At 42.1% G+C, this 21,532-nt stretch overlaps 1 protein-coding gene across 8 annotated transcripts in view; it reads right to left on the bottom strand.

Annotated features, from left to right (window-relative positions):
* Positions 1–21,532, bottom strand: part of TACC1 (transforming acidic coiled-coil containing protein 1) — a 129,185-nt gene that overhangs the window by 94,137 nt on the left and 13,516 nt on the right. For 3 of the 8 annotated variants that reach the window (XM_030817147.1, XM_030817150.1, XM_030817152.1), the window contains exon 1: positions 5,601–5,755. The exons of 3 other annotated variants lie outside the window; for them this stretch is intronic. In XM_030817147.1, coding sequence (XP_030673007.1) covers positions 5,601–5,677 — 77 coding nt within the window. In that variant the 5' untranslated portion in view covers positions 5,678–5,755. Of the gene's footprint in view, positions 1–5,600; positions 5,766–21,532 lie in introns of those variants that run through there. 2 more of the 8 variants (XM_030817155.1, XM_030817156.1) reach the window with 2 other exon arrangements.

The raw sequence follows: 21,532 nt of genomic DNA, 5'->3' as shown, positions 1-21,532 counted from the left end.
GGGGGAAGGAGGAGTGAAAAGTTACTGTTTAATGGGTACAGAATTTCTGTTTGGGATGCTGAAAAACTTCTGGAAATGGGTAGTGGTGATGGTTGTCCAATGTACTTAATGCCACTGAGTTGTATACTTAAAAATGGCTAAAATGGTGAATTTTATATTATGTATCTTTCACCACAATAAAAAACAACAGCCAAAAAGCACCCACAGTAGCCAGAGTGAGCTTCCTCAGAAGGGGGCCCTCCATGTGCCATGGCCAGGTGGATGGCATCAGTGCATTTCCAGGCCTTGGATTAGCAAATTCATGTGCCCTATAGCCCACCCTGGCTATTAACCAACCTAGACTTCAAATAATCCACTTCCTTATCTCAGAACATCAGCAGCTGTCCTCTTTTTTTGTTTGCTTCTCTTCTTGATTTTTATTATTATTTTTTTTTAGACAGAGTCTTGCTCTGTCGCCCAGGCTGGAGTGCAGTGGCACGATCTTGGCTCACCACAATCTCCACCTCCCAGGTTCAAGCAATTCTCATGTCTCAGCCTCCCAAGTAGCTGGGACTACAAGCGTGCCACCACGCCCAACTAATTTTTGTATTTTTAGTAGAGACAGGGTTTCACCATATTGGTCAGGCTGGTCTTGAACTCCTGACCTAAGAAATCCACCGGCATCGGCCTCCCAAAGTGTTGGGATTACAGGCATGAGCCACCACACCCAGCCTCTTCTTGATTTTTAATACTTGAACCATGTACCAGCTGAGAGAGACTGTGGTGAGGGGTAGCGGTGGGGGACAGTTATCCACTACAGCTAAAAAACAGAAGAAATGGTGGAGCAAAACTATACCTGAATTCCCTCAGAGTTGCACTCTTGATAGAGTATCTATCTTACTTTTTAATGGTTTGCAGAGAGGGATTTTTCTTCCCATTATTAACTCCTTTTTCTATTTCAACTACCCTCATAGTCTAGAAGTTGCAATATCTAAATTCAGTAGATACAAATAATTCCTTTGCCATGCAGTTCAAATCATTTCCTTCGAGATTGGCTTCACGGGAGACGGAGCCAACCAACATCTCCTAAAAATTATATATTTCCACATGTCTTGGGTCCCTTCTTCAAGTTAAATGCTATAATTCTTTTACCTTTTCATCATAGGGCTGGTTGCTCTGGGTCTTCTCCACAAACTTGCTCTAAATCTCTCTCTTAATTGTGTACTAAGACATTTTCACATGGACATTTAAAAAACTTCTATAGCAAATGGGAACTGACATGCTTTTAATGACAACAAATATTTTGTGTTGAGAAGGTGGTAAACAATATTATAAATTTGAAAGCAATGAATTTACAAATGTTGCTCCCTAAGTTTAGTTATTTTAAGTCATGTTTTCTTGTGTCTAAAACCTCCAAGCCAGCACCTCCCTCTTGGTGTCAGGGACATGTGTCCCACAGTGACGTGCTCATTAAAAGGCACTTCACCCTAGCTGATGCTGACTTTGCAGTTCACTAGAAAATCACATAGCCTGCACCTAATTGATCAGAAATTCACATGGCAAAATCACTGAAGACGTCAGAAATTCCTCCTGACTTTGCTACTGACCTTTTCGTTATGCTAAATTCCAAACGCAAACGATCGGTCTGGAAACTTAACTAGTAAGAATTGACAACAGGTGCAGATCTTACATTCCAGGCAGAGAAGCTAAACAACAAATGCCAGATGATATTCTCCAATGAATCATAGGTTCAGCTTTGTCTCATCCTTCAGATCTCTCCACAAATTCCCCACTACTCATAGAAAACCTACCTTGGTCACGTGGCCAAAAATAAACAACTAAGGAATGAGTGATTTCAAACATTTCATCAGACTATCATATTCCCAAATGCATTTCCATCCTCTTGGTAGTACAACTTTCTGGAAAATGGAAGTGAAAAATGAGGAAAAAACTAACTCAAAAAAGTTATTTCCCTGCTTTTCTCAGAGACGTTGTAGAATTAGCACACAAATCAAACTTCCTGCAGAAGAGACCCTGCCTTACTCATGAATATACCTTCCAAAGAGCCCAGCATGGCATCTGGTTCATGGGTACATATATGTGCAAATGTGTTCATAATAACTATGTATTGCACACACAGTAAGTGCTGGCCATCGTGTTACTAATATACACCACTTCAAAAATTAGGTCTGAGGCGGGGTGCAGTGGCTCACGCCTGTAATCCCAGCACTTTGGGAGGGTGAGGTGGGTGGATCATTTGAGGTCAGGAGTTCGAGACCAGCCTGGCCAACATGGCGAAATCCCGTCTCTACCAAAAATAAAAACTAGCCGGGCATGGTGGCATGTGCCTGTAATCCTAGCTACTCAGGAGGCTGAGGCAGGAGACTCACTTGAACCTGGAGGTTGCAGTGAGCCAAGATTGTGCCACTGCACTCCAGCCTGGGTGACAGAGTGAGACTCCATTTCAAAAAAAAAAAAAATTAGGTCTGATTATTATTGCCATTTTACAGATGCAGAAATTTGCCTAACTGAAGAGTTAAATAACCGTATTTCCAATGTTTCCTAAACTAACCTCCTAAGTGATCTAGCTGGGATTACAACCCAGGTCTGCCTGACTCCACAATTTCTGCTCTTCATCACCTTCCTGTGCGGCTTCCTTGAATAAATGAAGTGAAATTTCCACTAGCTTTTACCAAAGCTGGCTCATTGGCTTCTTGGGTTTGGAGAAGGTTAGCAGCTACAAGTCTCAATAATAATGAATTGTATCTTAAAATCAGACATTTCTTTTCATGTACATCTATGCTTGTTTGTATTTCACAATAGAGTTCTTGTAAGAGAGATTTAATCTAGTTACTTTTAGTACCTGATTAGATTATTCTGAAATACAAATTGTGAACATTCTGAAACATACTTTCTCCCTCAAAAGACAAATGCCAGCATTGATGTATTATTCACATGACTTTCATGTATTTTTTTTTAAAAGAACAATAGATTTCGAAAAGGCTACAGCCTGAGTAGGAGAACTTCCTTGAGGTCAGCGTTATCCACGACAGCCATATGTTCGGCAGGAAGTCTGTAGCCGGGTAACATTAACAATGAACCTCCTACTTTCTTGTATCCTGGTGACACTTGTCGCTTGTACATCTGAACAAGCCAGAACTTGGATAAAAAGCATCCTTTTTGCTTTTCATGTATATTACAGGTTGGAATCTTGCATTTCTAGAGTCTTTCACCTGGACATGCCAAATGATTTGTGAGGCTGCCTCACTGAGCAGAGTCTACATATGCAGATGAGGGCAGTAATCCCAGTACTGACTGCATGTGTTTATGTGCTTCATGTATTCACTTGAGCAGGGAGGGGCTGTATTCCTAGGCAAAGACCAAGGATGGGCTTTCATGTTGATTGTTTTTAGGCAAGCTCTGCAAAATATTCAAGGTGCATGCAGAGCCTCAGTGAAGAGAGAGATCCTTTATACATGTTTATATTATACAGGTAAAACAAGTAGGCTGCCAAGGCACTGGATAATTTAACACCCTAACAACTGAACCCTACCTTGCATCCTGAGTTCATTTCTTCAGCATACCACCAGTGAAAGACTCCATTATTGACTTTCAAGTTACACAGTAAACTTGGCCACACATTTACAAAAAATGGTCAACTTTCATCCTCAGCTAAAATAGTATATTGCTCAGAGATAAACTGTAACTTATTATTCATATATACATGATTTTATGTCAACCTCAGAATAGCCTGTGAAGTAGATATTGTTATCATTCCTGTTTCACACATAAGGAAACAGACACAGAGGAGTTAAGGAACAGATAAAAGATCTCCAGCATTAAGGAGCAGCACCTAGAAATTAAACCCATGGCTCTTTGCCTCCCAAACTCTTAACTTCATCTCAATGTTATATTGCCTCTCATGTTTGTTTTTTGAAAGTTAAATTGACTTTGGCAATTTTGTCTAATTAGCTATTAAGCATTGCTATTGCAGATTTACTCCTTATTCAAACAAAATTAAAGGAAAAAGGACGGTGTGCTCTGCCAGTTGAGACAAATTTTGATGGTTTCCTAGGATAGTTCCAGCTCTCGGGTGGGAGGCGGCTGTGGCATGAGCTCTGGGGTCCGCCACTTTCTAGCTGTGTGACCTTGGAGAGGTTACTTGATCGTTCTGTGCTTCAGTTCCCTCACCAGTGAAATGAAGACAGTAACAAGAACTATAATAATTCAGTGCTTTTGGGGGTTAAATAACATGTGGGGCATTTAGAAGTGTTTTGCACGTGTCATGTGCTCAGTAAATCTCAGCTTTTTTTTTTTTTTTTTTTTTTCTTATTTTGAGATGGAGTCTCCCTCTATCACCCAGGCTGGAGTGCAGTGGCCCGATCTTGGCTCACCACAACCTCCGCCTTCTGGATTCAAGCGATTCTCCTGCCTTAGCCTCCCAAGTAGCTGGGACTACAGGCTCGCACTGCCATGCTAGGCTAATTTTTGTATTTTTAGTAGAGATGGGGTTTCACCATGTTGGTCAAGCTGGTCTACCAACTCCTGACCTCAGGGGATCTGCCCCCCTCGGCCTCCCAAAGTGCTGGGATTACAGGTGTGAGCCAATCACGCCTGGTGTCAGCTATTCTTATTAATAAGCTGCCTGAAGTAAGTTTATATTTGTGAATATTGATAACATTAGGAGCCAAAATTAGCCATTTGGATATTCCGAAAGCTACTTTGCCTTGAAAAGATGATTCAAAAGCCCTCCCGCAGTCCAGGCTGCTTTTGTGATGGTTAAGTGTATCTTTCTCAAACTAAATAGCTTTGACATTGGCTGAATTAAAATAAAGAGTATGGATTCCCTGACACTGCTACAATTCCAAAACACGCATGCATTCCAATAAATAAATAAATAAATAAATAAATAAATAAATAAATAAATAAATATTTAAAGGCTATTTGGTTTCCAAATAAATTGTTATCCCCTCTCTGTCAATAAGCATTGGCCATCTTTCAAACCGTAGGACTTGCTCCTAATCACGTTCTCTAAAACTTTCCCTTCACAGCTTTCATTACAGTACTTGGTGTCCCCAATTGTTGCTGTCCCAGAACAAAAGCCTAATTGCTGCTGCTACAATACTGCCCTTTTTTTTCTGAGATCATCATGAAACCCTTGGAGCAAACAAGAGAGGGAGTTCTTGCAAGCAGCAAGCACTGCGTCAAAATTCCTGGACCCCGAGGGCCAACGCCAGCTGCGTTTTGAGACTTGAGTGCCTCTCTCATAGTTTCACCTCCCTGCAAATAACACTGTCTTGTGAATGTTTCAGAGCTCTTTAGGACACGTGCGTTTTCTGCTTGGACGAGGCCGGGGTCCCCTTGTCTCCCCAGTGCAGCGTGTACTGGGGCAGGACCACGGTCACGCCCGGACGCGATCCGGTCACGGTGGGGTCCTGGCAGGACGCTCCCAGCCGGACGCCCCCGAGGCCCTGCTGGCCAAACTCGGAGCGCTCGTGCCCTGCTGCCGCCAGCGGGAACCCCACCTTCCCAGCCTTTCTGGGACGGGCCCCCGCGCGCTCCATCCCGGGCTGGCACGCAAACCCCCAAAGGCGGCCCCTGGAGAGGGCTCTGGGACTCACGCGGTCTCCGTGGGTCTCGGGTGCCTCTCCCCGGCGGGTTCCCGGCCCCTCGGGGTCTGAGAGTGGGAGCCTCCCATGGCGCAGAACTTGGCGCAGGGGCTGCACCCGCCTGTGCTGGGCGGCGGGCGGCTGTGCCCAGACCCTGGGCGGGGAGGCGGTGGGGCGGGAGGAAGGGTGGGGCGAGGGAGGGCGGGGTGGGGCGCCGGGCCGTAGGGTCCCCGCCGCGGGGAAAGCGGGGAAGGAGGTGGCTTCAGATGCCGCCAACTTCTCCGCGGATTGCAGGGCCCCGCGAGTGCTGCCGCCTGGAGATGCGGAGCGCCTGGGGCGCGCGGGGCTGCGGGGAGCCCAGGCAGCGGCGCCTCCTCGCCCGGCAAGGGTGCTCCTAGGTGGCAAGGGGCAGCAGGTGGAGGGCGCGAGGCGTGCGGGCGCCCCCGGGACCCCGCGATCCGCGGACGTCGCCCTCTCCGCCCGCTGGTGTCCGGGGTTGGAAGGGAAGCGGCGGGAAGAGGCCCCGGGAGCTGCTGTTCAGAGAAGCAGCAGGAGGGGGCGGTGTGTGACGGGGTCGGGGGACCCAGGCGGCCCTGCAAAGGGCGTGGCCTTTCCCATAAACCGCTTCTGCCTCCTGAGACAGGCGGAGGCCTGGACTGCGATGCACAGAAAACTGGGTTCTGGTTCTGCCTCCAACTAGCTGAGTAACTTGGAACAAGTTATTTCACCCTCTCTGAGTCTTGTTTTCTTTATCTCTAAAACAAGGGAGTATGTTCATCTTTAGCTCTTAATGTCCCTGTAGGCTCTGACAACCAGGCAATGAATTTTCCTCCAAACTCTGTCGTAAGGAAAAAACAAACAAACAAACAAACACCTATCCCTATCATCTCATCTGCGATCCAGCTACACCTAGCAACTCCCTTTAGAGCATCTCTCATGCCCTTCCTCACCCATTCCTGCCTCCCACCCACCTCCTCTCCAGCCACCTGTCCTTATTCTAGCGCTTTTTCCAGCAGACTAGAATCCTTCCCCAAACCTCGCTTCTATGACACCATCCTGCATCTTGATGTTACATCTTCTTTGTTACTGCCTGTCTCCCTTGCTAGAACGTAAGCTCCATGAAGACAGGGAATCTGTTTTGATTTCACTGTTCCTCCAACATGCTTGGCACACAGTGGGCGCTTACAATTGGTGATGGATGCAGGCATCCTACACCCATGTTATCACTGTCCTTCCCAGGGCTTCTATAGCACTTGTTAACTCTGCTAACGAAGCATTTACCAATCTTATTTTATAACTATCTCTTCACGGCTGGGCGCGGTGGCTCACGCCCGTAATCCCAGCACTTTGGGAGGCCTAGGGGGTGGATTACCTGAGGTCAGGAGTTCGAGACCAGCCTGACTAACATGGTGAAACCCCCTCTCTACTAAAAATGCAAAAATTAGCTGGGCATGGTGGCACAGGCCTGTAATCCCAGCTACTTAGGAGGCTGAGGAAGGAGAATCGCTTGAACCCAGGAAGTGGAGGTTGCAGTGAGCCAAGATCGTGCCACTGCACTCCAGCCTGGGCAACAAGAGCACAACTTCATCTCTAATAATAATAATAATAATAATAATAATAATCTCTTCACTTGTCGATCTTTCACTAGAATATCAGTTCTTTAAAGGCAGGAATACTCTTGTTGTTGTTGTTGTTGTTTTGAAAGACCGTGTCTCTTTCTGTTGCCCAGGCTGGAGTGCAGTGGTGCAATCAAAGCTCACTGGAGCCTTGAACTCCTGGGCTCAAGCAGCCCTCCTGCCTCAGCCTTTTCAGCAGCTGGGACCACAGGTGAATGCCACCACACCCAGCTAATTTTTTTTTTTTTTGTAGAGATGGGGTCTCACTATGTTGCCCAGGCTGGTCTCAAACTCCTAGCCTCAAGTAATCCTCCTGCTTTGACCTCCCAAAGTGCTAGGATTACAGGTGTAAGCCACCATGCCCAGCTGGGAATGCTCCTTTTCTCTGTATTCTAGCTTAGTGCCCAGCACAGTGCCTGGTTCTTGGTTTATATACAATAACTATTTGCTGAATGAATGAATGAGACAGTGGTGAAGCACACAGAATTGTTCTCAACATTAACTTCATTCTTGAAGCTATAGGGGAATAAAGATGTATGTATGTGACTACATTTTAGTTGTTCCAGAAAGAATCAGAAAACGCATAATGGAGATTTACATTTACAACAGATCTTTTTTTTGTTTGTTTTTTTGAGATGGAGTCTCCCTCTGTTGCCCAGGCTGGAGTGCAGTGGCACTATCTTGTCTCTTGTCTCACCACAACCTCCGCCTCCCGGGTTCAAGTGATTCTTCTGCCTCAGCCTCCCAAGTAGCTGTGACTACAGGCGCACACCATCATGCCTGGCTATTTTTTGTATTTTTAATAGAGACAGGGTTTCACTATGTTGGTCAGGCTGTATTGAACTCCTGGCCTTGTGATCCGCCTGCCTCGGCCTCCCAAAGTGCTGGGATTACAGGCATGAGCCACTGTGCCCAGCCAGATCTCTCTTTTATGTAGCAGACTTCGACTACCTCTTTATAAATTATCTTTAGTCTACTTAGCCAGAAAGTTCCCAGGGTCCAGAATGTTGACACATGGTAGACATAAACAGTATTTTGAAGTGGGAAAATAAACAATTAGTAAAAGTATAGTGAGGCTGGAATTGAGATTTTTTTATGAGGAATTTCAAATAGCTAAAGAAAAGTTGACTCTTGGCAGATAATTTTTTTTTTAGAGACAGGGTCTTGCTCTGTGCAGTGGCATGATCATAGCTCGCTGCAGCCTTGAACTCCTCTGAGATAATCTTTCTTTTAAGTTCAAGTTCCTCCCACAGTCTGTTTGGAACACTATGGCAATATGATTGAAGTGTCATTGATAATGCAAACATAACCCTGTCAGAGCTGCGGTTCCCTTCAGAGGAACACTCAGCCTCTCCTAGTGAGAAAGATCTTTATTCTCAGTCGGTCATTCTGAGGGAAGACAGGAGGGGGAGAGGCAGGAGAAAAGGGTGAGAATGGGAAAGTTTTCTTTCTCTGGTAGACAGGACGGGCTGCTGGGAAGAATCTTACTACTATTAGTGCAGAAAGGCACAGGGTGGGGCCACTAAAATTGTTGAAAGTACAGGAAAAAGGCCAAGCGCAGTGGCTCACACCTGTAATCCCAGCACTTTGGGAGGCTGAGGCAGGTGGCACTTGAGTTCAGGAGTTTGAGACCAGCCTGGCCAACGTGGTGAAACCCTGTCTCTACTAAAAATTAAAAAAATTAGCCGAGTGTGGTGGTGCGTGCCTGTAATTCCAGCTACTTGGGAAGCTGAGACATGAAAATCGCTTGAACCTGGGAGGCAGAGGTTGCAGTGAATGGAGATCGTGCCACTGCACTCCAGCCTGGGCAACAGAGCAAGACTCTGCCTCAAAAAAAAAACCCAAAAAACAAAAGAAAGAGAGACAGAGAGAGAGAGAGAGAGAAAGAAAGGAAAGAAAGAAAGAAAGGGAGGAAAGAGTGAAGCCTATACCCTCTTGTGTTGCAGAGAAATTGACACAAGGGGAAAAGGAACTCTGTAAAATAATGTAAAAGATTTAACATATGGGACCCAAAGGGCATCTCTGCAAAGATGCTTGTGTGTTGACTGGTTTTGCTTTATGTTGTTTACTGGGTTTGCTGCCCTGACTGGCATGGCAGCTGGGGCTTTGGGCCAGGCCGAGTGAACACAGTGAAGGGAAGTGTTGTCTTTGTGAAGTAAACTTATGAGGGCTTTTCAGGAAAAATGTCCAAGACAGACCAGATATCCCCAGACACATCTTACCCCACAACATATAATGCTTTGTCCCTCTCATGGAAGCAGAACCAAGATCTGTTTCTCCATCTCAGAGCCTGGCTGCAGATCTCCAAGAAAGGCATAGTCTGTGGGATGTCTGCAGTTCCTCTGATTAATGTCCCTGAGTTTAAACTCTTTCTTGCTTTTTATATTTCAATTAAAAACAAAAGGCTGGACACAGTGGCTCACATCTGTAATTTCAGCCCTTTGGTAGGCCAAGAGGGGAGGATCTCTTGAGCCCAGAAGTTTGAGACCAGCCTGGGCAACATAGAGAGTCCCCCGTCGCTACAAAAAATAAAAAATAAATTGATTGAGTATGGTGGGGCTCACCTGCAGTCACAGATACTCAGGAGGGTGAAATAGGAGGATCACTGGAGCCCAGGAAATCAAAGCTGCAATGAGCTGTGATCACACCACTGCACTGCAGCCTGGGCAACACAGCGATAGTCTGTCTCCAAAAAACAAAGCAAAACAAAACACAACACTTCAGCATCCCTAATGATGATACTGAATTGTTATTATGCAATCACAATTTATGCTCTGATCAAAGTTATTAAAGAAATGGAAACATGTCCTCTCCCTTGGTGTGGTTCTAAAATGGTACACTCAGAGGCCAGCTGTAAGTTATGGGCAACCCTGCTGTTGTCTGTCCCCAGTGATTGAGAAATTTCATAATGCCAATTCTGGGGCTCAGAATCGTTCACAGAACTGAGGAGTTTTCCTTCAAGCAGAAGGCAGGAGGATCATAGTTGGACATTACTTGGTATTGCATTTGATACAGAGCATAGAGAGAATAAAATCTACTATTTTTTGGTGCCCTGCAATTTATGCCTGCCTGTGACACAAGAAGGAAGAGGAGGAGAATGAAAAGAGAGGGAAGGAGGCAGCCCTTATTTGTTAGTCTCTGGGTCAGTGGGCTGCTGAACACAATGACCAGCTGGAGCCAAAGAGGACACATGGCTTGTGATGGAGTCCACATAGGGTAGAATTTCATGCCCATGGTTAAGGTTTCCACTTGCACATTACAATTGGGTCAAGAAGTTTTTTTGTTTTTTGTTTTTTGGTTTTGGGGTTTTGGGGGTTTTGTTTTTGTTTTTGTTTTGAGACGGAGTCTCGCTCTGTCGCCCAGGCTGGAGTGCAGTGGTCTGATCTCCGCTCACTACAACCTCCGCCTCCTGGCTTCAAGCAATTCTCCTCCCTCGGCCTCCCGAGTAGCTGGGACTACAGGCACACGCCACCACGCCTGGCTAATTTTTTTGTATTTTAGTAAAGACAGGGTGTCACCGTGTTGCCCAGGCTGGTTGCGAACTCCTGAGCTCAGGCAATCCGCCCGCCTCAGCTTCTCAAAGTGCTGAGATTACAGGCGTAAGCCACTGTGCCTGGCCAAAAAGGTATTTTTTAAACATTGGAAAAATAGCAAGGAAAGAAAATTTAAGCTGTTGAAACTCAAGATTGCCTATAAGATTGCGAAATACATCCTTCAGTGTCAAACTCTACCCCCAGAATGCTACATCTGCTCTGCAGAGGGATGGGCACTAACATTTGTTGGATACTAGGAACTATGCTTGGTGGTTAGCAAAAGTAACCACATTCGGGCCTCATAGCACTGGGAAAAAAATAACAGTGGGTAATACTTATAGAGCACTTTTTATGTGCTCAGATTCTGTTCTAAGTGCTTTAGATTTATTAACTCATTTACTGTTCACCACAACCCTATGGCTAGGCACTTTTAGTATTCTCGTTTACAGGCATACCTCAGAAATATTGCAGGTTCCATTGCAGACCACTGCAATAAAGTGAATATTGCAATATAATGAATCACACAAAATTTTTGGTTTCTCGGTGCATATAAAAGTTATGTTTACACTATATGATAGTCTGTTAAGTGTGCAATAGCACTATGTCCAAAAAATGTACATTCCTTGATTTTAAAAATACTTTATTGCTAAAAAATGCTGACACAGTGACATGAAGTGAGTACATGCTGTTAGAAAAATGGCACCAATAGACTCATCCCACACAAGGTTGCCAAACACTTTCAATCTGTAAGAAATGCAATATATGTGAAGTGCAATAAAGTGAAATGCAATAAAACGAGCAGTGCCTGTACAAATGAGCAAGATGAAGCATAGTAAGGTTAAACATACCCAAGGCCACATAGCTAGAAAATGGCAAAGCTAGATTCAAACCTGGGTAAGTTAGCTCCAGTGCTATAGCACATGGCTTAGCTTCTATACTTTACTGCCTTAATCCTTACACTGCACATCCCATTTTAAGATGAAGATACTCAGTTTTAGAGAGCTGAATGGTGCATCCAATATTTAAATCCAGTTGTCTTGATTACAAACCTTATGTTCAACATGGTTTTTTTTTTTTTTTCCCTTAGCAATCATCCCAAAGGAGAATTACCCTTCAAATTAGCCACCTTGGGAAATCAAGTGCTTATCTCAGAGCTACCCATCTCTCCTCATTTGGAAATTATTTAAATGCCAATTTATAGATCAAAGAATAAAATTGGTTCATTCCTTCAGAGCCACGTGTTGCTCTTGAAATCAGGTAGTTGAAGTGTTCCGATATTGTTCTCCTCTTTCAAAATGATGTGGCTATACTAGGTCCTTTGACTTCCCATATAAAATTTAAAATACTCTTGTAAATTTTTTTCAAAAAAAAACCATGTTAGGATTTTCATAGGAATTGCATGGAATTTACTGAATAATTCAAAAAGGATTGCCAGCTTAACAATATCGAGACTTTGAATCCATGAACACGGTATAGCTGTTCATTTATGTAGATTTTCCTGTCATGTTTCATAGTTTTCAGCCTACAGGTCATACGTGTCTTTTGCTAAGTATTTTATGCTACTGTAAACGAAGTGTCTTATAATTTAACTTTCTAAATGTTAGTTGCTAGTATGTGAGATAGAATTGATTTTTGTGTATTTTATCCTGCCACCTTTAATTGATTTTTGTATATTTTATCCTGCAACCTTGTACCTCTAATAACTTTTATTGTGGGTTTCTTAGGGTTTTCTATACAATGTCACTTGTACATAAGGACAATTTTACTTATTTCTTTCTAACATGTATACCTTATTTTTCCCATGCTTTGTTGCACTGACTAGGCACTCCTATACAATTTAAGTTAAATAAAAATGGTAAGAACCAACATCCTTGCCCTCTACTTCATCTTAGGTAGAAAGCATTGATTTTTCACATTGTAGTAGGATGTTAGCTGACAGATTTTGTAGATGCCCTTAATCAGGTTGAGGAAGTTTTAATTTATTCCTAATTTGCTGAAAGGTTTTTTTAATGATAAAAGGGAGTTGAATTTTGACAAATGCTATTGCTGCACCTATTGAACTGATCATATTGTTTTCACCTTCTTCCTTTTTTTCTTTAAGAGACAGGATCTTGCTGTGTTGCCCAGGCTGGAGTGCAGTGGCTATTCACAGGTGCAATGATAGTGCACTATAGCCTTGAAATCCTGGTCTCCAGTGAACCTCCTGCCTCAGCCTCCTGAGTGGCTAGGACTACAAGACCTTTTACCCCCTTCTTATAGGCTTTCAAAGCGATAATTTTCCCTGTAAGTACTATGTTAGCTACATTGCACCAGTGTGTCTGTGTTTTTGTCTTTATTCTATTAATTTGTTGAATTACATTGATTAACTGTCAGCTGTTAAAACAACTTTGTATTGGCCAGGCACAGTGCCTTACACCTGTAATCCCAGCACTTTGAGAGACTGAGGCGGGTGGATCATGAGGCCAGGCGTTCGAGACCAGCTTGACTAACGTGGTGAAACCCTGTCTCTACTAAAAATACAGAAATTAGCCAGGTGTGGTTGTGCACGCCTGTAATCCCAGCTACTCAGGAGGCTGAGGCAGGAGAATCGCTTGAACCTGGGAGGCAGAGGTTACAGTGAGCTGAGATCACGCCACTGCACTCCAGCCTGGGTGACAGAGTGAGGCTCCGTCTCAGAAAAAACCCAAAAAACAAAACAAAACAAAAAAAACTTTGCATTGCCACTTGATCATAGTGTATAACCTTTTTTATGCTGCTGGATTTGGCTTGCTAATATTTTGTTGAGGAGTTTTGCATTTATATTCATGAGGGATATTGGACTGCAGTTTTTTTCTTAAGATGTCTTCATCTGGCTGTAGAATTAGAATAATACTGGCATCATAAAATCATGCCTCCTCCTTTATTTTCTTAAACAGTTTTTGTAGGATTGGTATTATTTTTTCATAAATGTTTGTCAGAATTCATCAATGAAGCATCTGAACCCAGAATTCTGTCAGAAAGTTTTTAATTACAAATTCAATATCTTTAATTGATACAGGGCTGTTCAAGCTTTCTATTTCATCTTTGATTAGATTTATAATTTGTGTATTTCCCAGAATGTGTTCATTTCATCTGACACATTTAATGTCATAAAGTTGTTCATAACAATAGAGAATTGTTATTCTTTTAATATCCAAAGTAATAATGTCCCTTCTTTCATTCTTGATATTGTTCATTTTTTTTTCTTTGCCAGTCAGGCTTGAGATTTATCAATTTTATTAGTTTTTTCAAAGGACTGCTTTTTGCTTTTAATGATTTTTTTATCTTTTTTTCTGTTCTCTAATTCATTGATGTCTGTCATTATCTTTATTATTTTCTTCCTCTGCTTGCTTTGAGTTCAGTTTACTCTTTTTTTCTGTTTTTTAATGGTGAAAATTAAGATCATTGATTTAAGACCTTTCCCCACTTCGTACAGGCTTTGAAAACTGTAAATTTCCCTCTAAGTGCTATGTTAGCTACATTGCACCAATTTTGATACGTGTGTTTATATTATCATCAGGGCAAAATGTTTTCAATCTCTCTTGTGATTTAGTCTTTAGCCCAATAAATATTTAGACGTGTGTTGTTTAGTTTCCAAATACTTGGGGTTTTCCTAGTTATCTTATTGTTTTTGGTTTCTAATTTAATTTCATTGTGGTCAGAGAACAAACTACTTGATTTCAACCTTTTTAATATTTATTAAAACCTTTTATGGTCCAGAATATGGTCTATCTTGGTAAGCATTCCATGTGCACTTGAAAAAAATGTGCATTTTGCTATTGTTGAGTGAAATGTTCTAAAAATATTAATTAGATCAAAGTGATTGATAACGTTGTTCAGATTTTCTGTCTTTGCTGATTTTTTGTTGGTTACTCTATCAACTTCTGAGAGACATTAAAATTTCCAATTATAATTGCCTATTTCTTCCTTTCATTCTATCAGTTTTTGCCTTATGTAATTTGAGACTACTATTAGGCACAAATAAATTTGTAATTTTTATGTCATCTTGATCAATTATTCCTTTTCTTCTTCTGAAGGGCCCTTCTTTATCTTTTATGATACTTTTTTTTAAGAAATCTATTTTTATTTGATACTAATGTAGCCACTCCAGCTTTCTTGTGCTTACTATTTACATGATATATCTTTTTCTATCCATCTATATTTGGTTTCCTTCTGTCTTTATATTGAAAGTATGTCTTTGCACATAGTTTATATTTAGGTTTTTAAAAAATGGATTTTATTTTTTTAGAGCAGTTTTAGATTCACAGCTAAATTGAGATGAAAGTACAGAGAGTTCCCACACACCCCCTACCCCTACACATATGGCCTCTCCACTATCAACATTCCATACCAGAGTGGTACATTTGTTACAATCAATGAACCTACACTGATGTATCATTATTATCCAAAGTCCATAGTTTACATTAGAGTTTGCTCTTGGTATTATACATTCTATGAGTTTTGACAAATGTCTAATGTATTTATGTACATGTAGCCACCATGACAATATCATATAGCATAGTTGCATTCCTTTAAAAATCTTCTATGTTCCATCTATTCATCCTTTCATCTGCCCAACCCTTGGCAACTACTGGTCTTTTTGTCTCCATAGTTTTGCCTTTTCCAGAATGTCTTATAGTTTGACCCATCCAGTACACAGCCCTTTCAAATTGGCTTTTTTCACTTAGTAATATGCATTTAACATTCCTCCATGTCTTCATGGCTTGACAGCTCATTTCTTTTTAACACTGAATAATATTCCATTGTCTGGATATATCACAGTTTATCCATTTGCCTACTGAAGGACATCTTGATTGCTTCCAGCTTTTGGCAATTATGAATAAAGTTGCTATAAACATCCATGTGCAGGGTTTTGTGTGGACATAAGTTTTCAGCTCATTTGGGTAAATACTCAGGAGTAAGACTGTTGAATCATATGGTAAAAGTATGTTTCGTTTTGCAAGAAACTGTCAAAACTGTCTTTCAAAGTGGCCAAACCATTTTGCATTCCCATCAACAATGAATGACAGTTTCCGTTGTTCCACATCCTTACCAGCATTTGGTGTTGTTAGCATTTTGAATTTTGGCTATTCTAGTAGATGTGTAGTGGTATCTCATTGTTGTTTTAATTTGTAATTACCTAATAACATATACTATTAAACAGCTTTTCAAATTTTTTGGCATCTGTGTATCTTCTTTGGTGAGATGTTATAATTGTTTTTGTATCCATTTAAAAACAATTATTAATCTCTATCTTTTAATTGGAGTGTTCAGCTCATAAATGCTTAATGTAATTTTTGAAATGGTTGGGTATAGTCTATCATTTTTATTTTATTTTGTTTTCTATTTGTCTCCTCTGACATTTGTTTCTTCATTTCTTATTTCCCACCTTTAAAAATTACTTAATATTTTAAGATATATTCTATTTTAATTGTCCTGATGCTTTACAGCTATTCTGCACTATGTTTAATAGTTGATTTATAAATTACAAAATTCAACCTTAACTTTTCATGGCCCATTTACAGTTGATAATGTACTTCTTCATGTATATTCTACAGCTGAAAAGTATAATTTCTTTTTATTGATTTATTTTTTTTTTGAGATGGAGTCTCGCTGTCGCCCAGGCTGGAGTGCAGTGGCGCGATCTCGGCTCACTGCAGGCTCCGCCCCCCGGGGTTCACGCCATTCTCCTGCCTCAGCCTCCTGAGTAGCTGGGACTACAGGCGCCCGCCACCTCGCCCGGCTAATTTTTTGTATTTTTAGTGGAGACGGGGTTTTACCGTGTTAGCCAGGGTGGTCTAGATCTCCTGACCTCGTGATCCGCCAGCCTCAGCCTCCCAAAGTGCTGGGATTACAAGCGTGAGCTACCGCGCCCGGCCATAATTTCTTAAGTAGAAAATTCACCAGATGGAGTTAACAGCCAAGTGGACTTGTTAAAGGAAAGAGTAAATTTTAAGACAGATCAATCAAAATTATTCAAAATGAGTAACAGAGTGGAAGAAGATTTAGAACATAATGAACAAAATCTCAGAGACTTGTTAGATGATATCAAACAAACATACATGTAATTGAAATCTCAGAGGGAGAGAAGAAACTCAAGTAGAAAAAATACTTAAAGAAATAATAACCAAACACTTCCCAGCTGTAATAAAAGTCAGAGATTTGCAGATTCAAGATATTAGACAAACACAAAGTAGAATGGACATAACGAAGTCCACTCCAAGACACATCTAAGTCAAGCTAATATAAACCCTGAAAGCAGAAAGAGAGCAACCAAAAAAGGGGGCTTTCCATTTGGCTCTTCTTCATTGTATCTATTTCTCTGATGAAATGTCCCATTTCTGTGCTGAGATTTTGATTCATCAAAAACAAGCTTTTTTTTCTTAATTTTTAAACTTCATTGTAGAGAGCTATAAAACCTCCTAAAACTACAAAATAACGTAACACTTTAAAGCCCTTGCCGGCTGGGCAGGAGAGCTTACACCTATAATCCTACCACTTTGGGAGGCCAAGGTGGGAGGATTGCTTGAAGCCAGGAGTTTAAGACCAGCCTAGGCAACATAGCAAGACCCCATGTCTACAAAAAACATTTAAAAATTAGCCGAGCATGCTAGCTGAGGCAAAAGGATTGCTTGAGCCCAGGAGTTTAAAGCTGCAGTGAGCTGGGATCGCACCACTACACTCCAGCCTGTGCGACAGAGTGAGACCTTGTCTCAAAAAAAACCCCAGAAAACAAGGCTGTGCACGGTGGCTCACGCCTGCAATCCCAGCACTTTGGGAGGCCGAGGCGGGTGGATCACCTGAGGTCAGGAGTTTAAGACCAGCCTGACCAATGTGGTGAAACCCTGTCTCTACTAAAAACACAAAAATTAGCTGGGCGTGGTGGCGTGAGCCTGTAGTCCGAGCTACTCGGAAGGCTGAGACCGGAGAATTGCTTGAACCCAGGAGGCAGAGGCTGTAGTGAGCCAAAATCGCACCACTGCACTCCAGCCTGGGCAACAGAGCAAGACTCCATCTCAAAAGCAAAAACAAAAACAAACAAACAAACAGAAAAAAACCGAGAAAACAAAAATTAAAATTCTTGCCTTTTAAGTTTCAATATATTATTCATCTCCAGGTCAGATTTGATTGACTTTTCTCTTAAGACTATGTTCCATTTTCCTGGTTTTTAAATATGTCACATAATTTGGGTTTCAATCTTGGATATGATGAATGCTAAGTTGTGAAGATTTCAGATTCCGTTCTTTTTCTCTGATGAGTGTTGTTTTTCCTTTGTTTTGCAGGTAATTTTCTTGCTGGGCCTGAACTGCGAGCTCTGTTTCTGGTGAGGCAGCTCTAGTCTGAGTGCAGATCTGTGTCTTTAGCTGAGCTGCTTTGAGTGTATTTTGTGTGTATGTGGGTCAGGGGTTGATCAGAGATTTGGCCTGCAGATGCCCTCTTTGACTCTTGCTTTTCTGGATTCCTTCATTTATTTTCAGCATTCATGATCTCCTCACTCCCCAGAATGCATAGCCTACATGCAGCCCCGTGCAAGGAGCCTGGGGCTGAAGGACTTGCTTATTTGGCTCCTCATCCTCTGTTCTCCAAGCCAACACGCAACAGCAGAAGCGTGTCCTCTCTTCAGCTCCTTTAGGCAGTCACTTTGTGTATCATGTCCAGATTTTAGAGTTATTTTCTGCAGGAATGGTCATAATACCCAGAATCATCTATAATACCCAGAAGCAGAAGCCCATATATTATTCTTATGGTCATATTCGGTTTCATCACCCGCCCCCACCCCCGGCCGACTACTCATCACAGTTGTCCTGTGTGGACTTGGACTACTTTTAAAATCAAATAATACCAAAAATAGCTCCTATGGACCCTGATGGGCAATATTAAGCGATACAGGCCAAAGGAATTGAGCAATGGGGGCATCATCATGTGGTTGGAATAAGTCTGTCATCTCTCAAAGTGGCAGAAGCTACTATTTCCTAGTATCACTTCTCCCTTTCTCTCTAAGTAAAACAAACAAACAAACAAACAAATAAACAAAACCCAACCCTGATAGCTAGGCACACAGCTATTATGAAGAAAAGGTGCATTTCCCAGTCTCCATTACACCTAGGTTTGGCCACGTAACTAGGTTCTAGTCAATGGGATGAAAATAGAAATGTCAGGCTGGGTGCGGTGGCTCATGCCTGTAATCCCAGCATTTTGGGAGGCTGAGGCGGGTGGATCACCTGAGGTCAGGAGTTCAAAACCAGCCTGGCCAACAGGGTGAATCTCCGTCTCTACTAAAAATACAAAAAAAGGAAAAAAGAAAATAGAAGTGTCAAGTTCAACTTCCAGGAAGTGGCATGAATGGGGAGTGCGGAGGTGAGCCCTTTATTGGTCTTTTCTTTTCCCTGCTGACTGTGATACTGATGGGATCGCTGAATTCAAGCAGCCACATATTATTTTTCAAGACCTGTCAAGTGCATTAGTGAGAAGGGGGATAGAGTAGAATAAGGAGTCTGATCTGTAACTGACTGTGGACAATCAGTTGACACAACTCACTACCTTCGGACCAGCTGTCAAGCAGCCATAATTAATCTTGAAGTACAAGCCATGTGCTGAGGTTAAAGGAGCCTGAATCCCTGAAACCATGGAGGCTTTGAACCTGCCCTATCTTGCCCACCCAGAATTCTTTTTTGTTTTGTTTTGTTTTAACAGGGTGTCACTCTGTCGCCCAGGCTAGAGTGCAGTGGTGTAATCATAGCTCACTGCAACCTCCAACTCCTGGGCTCAAGTGATCCTCCTGCCTCAGCCTCCCAAATAGCTGAGACTACAGGCATGAGCCATTAAGCCTGGCCCAGATTTCTTTTACGGGAGAGAAAAATAAACATATATATCATTTAGTCACTATTATTTTGAGTTTCTATGACACTCAGCCAGATCAAATCCTAATTAATACTCATTATTAAATTGAAGAGAAAAAGAGTACCATTATCTTGTAGTTAAGCCACCTGTACCTGGAAGAACTGTATTTCTTAGCAGCCTTGCCAGCAATCATTTCACCCTACTCTATAGATAAGGAGTGCTCTGTAAACTAGCCCTAACCCTAATACTGCCCAGGCCTAAACTTCGGCTGCAGCTGAAAATGTCTATAAAACCGCCCCCCAACCATTATTATCAAGCAAATCCATCCCCTGTCCCAAATACATTTCCTCTTGTATTTCTTCTGGCAAAATGTTTCCTTTCTCTTCCTCCTCAAGGCTGCCTGAGTTATTCATTCATTCATTCATTCAACAAATATATACTGAATGCCTACCTTGATGTCTGTCTTACTGTGAATTCATCTTTGCAAAAGTGATGGATGAGGTAAGAGTTTTTTGGGGCCTGCTACCAGCCTCAGGATGAACCTCTTGCAAATCTGTACCCTAATCCACCTGACATTATTGTTTTGGCACTGCCTAAACAATGAAAAATCAAAACTAAGAAATGGACTCACAGAACAGAGCTGGAAAGGCCCTCAGAGACCATGTAGTTCCACCTTCTTTCATTTACACAAGTAAAGAAGTAAGTTGGCTGGGTGCAGTGGCTCACGCCTATAATCCCGCCACTTTGGGAGGCCAAGACGGGTGAATCTCTTGAGGTCAGGAGTTCGAGACCAGCCTGGCCAACATGATGAGACCCTGTCTCTAGTAAAAATACAAAAATTAGCCGGGTGTGGTGGTGCGCACCTGTAGCCCCAGCTACTCGGGAGGCTGAGGCAGGGGAATTGCTTGAACCTGGGAGATGAAAGTTGCAGTGAGCCGAGGTCATGCCACTGCCCTCCAGCCTGGGTGACAGAATGAAACTCTGTCTTGAAATAAAACCAAAACAAACAAGCAAAAAAAGAAGTACGTAAATATATTCTATGCAGCAGAAGTACAGACTTGCCCAAGTTATAGTTAGTAGCAAAGCCAGAACCAGGACTCAGCTTTCATCACCACCACCTAGTCCTTTGTTCTTTCCTCGATCATTATTTCCTTCATTCACACTTAATCCAAATACAAAGATTACATATCTGTTATTTTTCACTAGGAAATAAACATTTTTACTTTAAAATCCATCCCAGGTATATTCAATGTCAAAGAAAAGAATTACCTTTGATGGTTTGTCTTTGCATTTGATCTCAGTGTAATTGGAAGAGTAAACATGCCAGCAATCAAGACCAGGACCTTTCTCTGGCCTTGGAACCCTTGGGACTGGAAGAGAATTAAGTCAGGTGGGAGTCACATGCTTAATCACAAGGTAAGTTTCCAGCACAAGTTTCCAACCTTTTGCCTAAGGCTCACTTTCAGAAATTCCTCTGCAGTTCTACCAGCCACTCTGTGTGTCACTGTTTTCTAACACTTTGTGCTAGCAATGCCGACTTCTGGCAAAAAAAAAAAAAAAAAGTCTTTGTTCCTCCATTTCAAGGTGATGCAACTGTCACCTATAATCAGTAGGTGGTTTCCAGAAGAGAACTCATGCTTCAGACCTGTGACTCTGCTTCCCTGCTGTGGAAACAGCTGCCAAGTGTACAGTGTCAGTCTGTATTTTCAGGGAGAGGAATAAAAGCATTTGTGTTTATAAACTTCTATTGTTTTGTTCCATTTACTTGTCATTTCTTTTCGTATATAATGGTTCAAGGACAGTGTGCCCTTTCTGAGATTTTTATTGATTTTTTTTAAACAGGCTATTTTTTATGCCCTGGCAGTATTTTAGTCCCTGGCAGAGATACAGTCTACCTATAATTCAAACATCTTGGACCCAGTAACCGCAAGTATCT

Source organism: Nomascus leucogenys, chromosome 8 (genome assembly GCF_006542625.1).
Source record: "Nomascus leucogenys isolate Asia chromosome 8, Asia_NLE_v1, whole genome shotgun sequence".
NCBI classification, from domain to species: domain Eukaryota; kingdom Metazoa; phylum Chordata; class Mammalia; order Primates; family Hylobatidae; genus Nomascus; species Nomascus leucogenys.
This window is presented reverse-complemented; position numbering and strand designations above follow the sequence as displayed.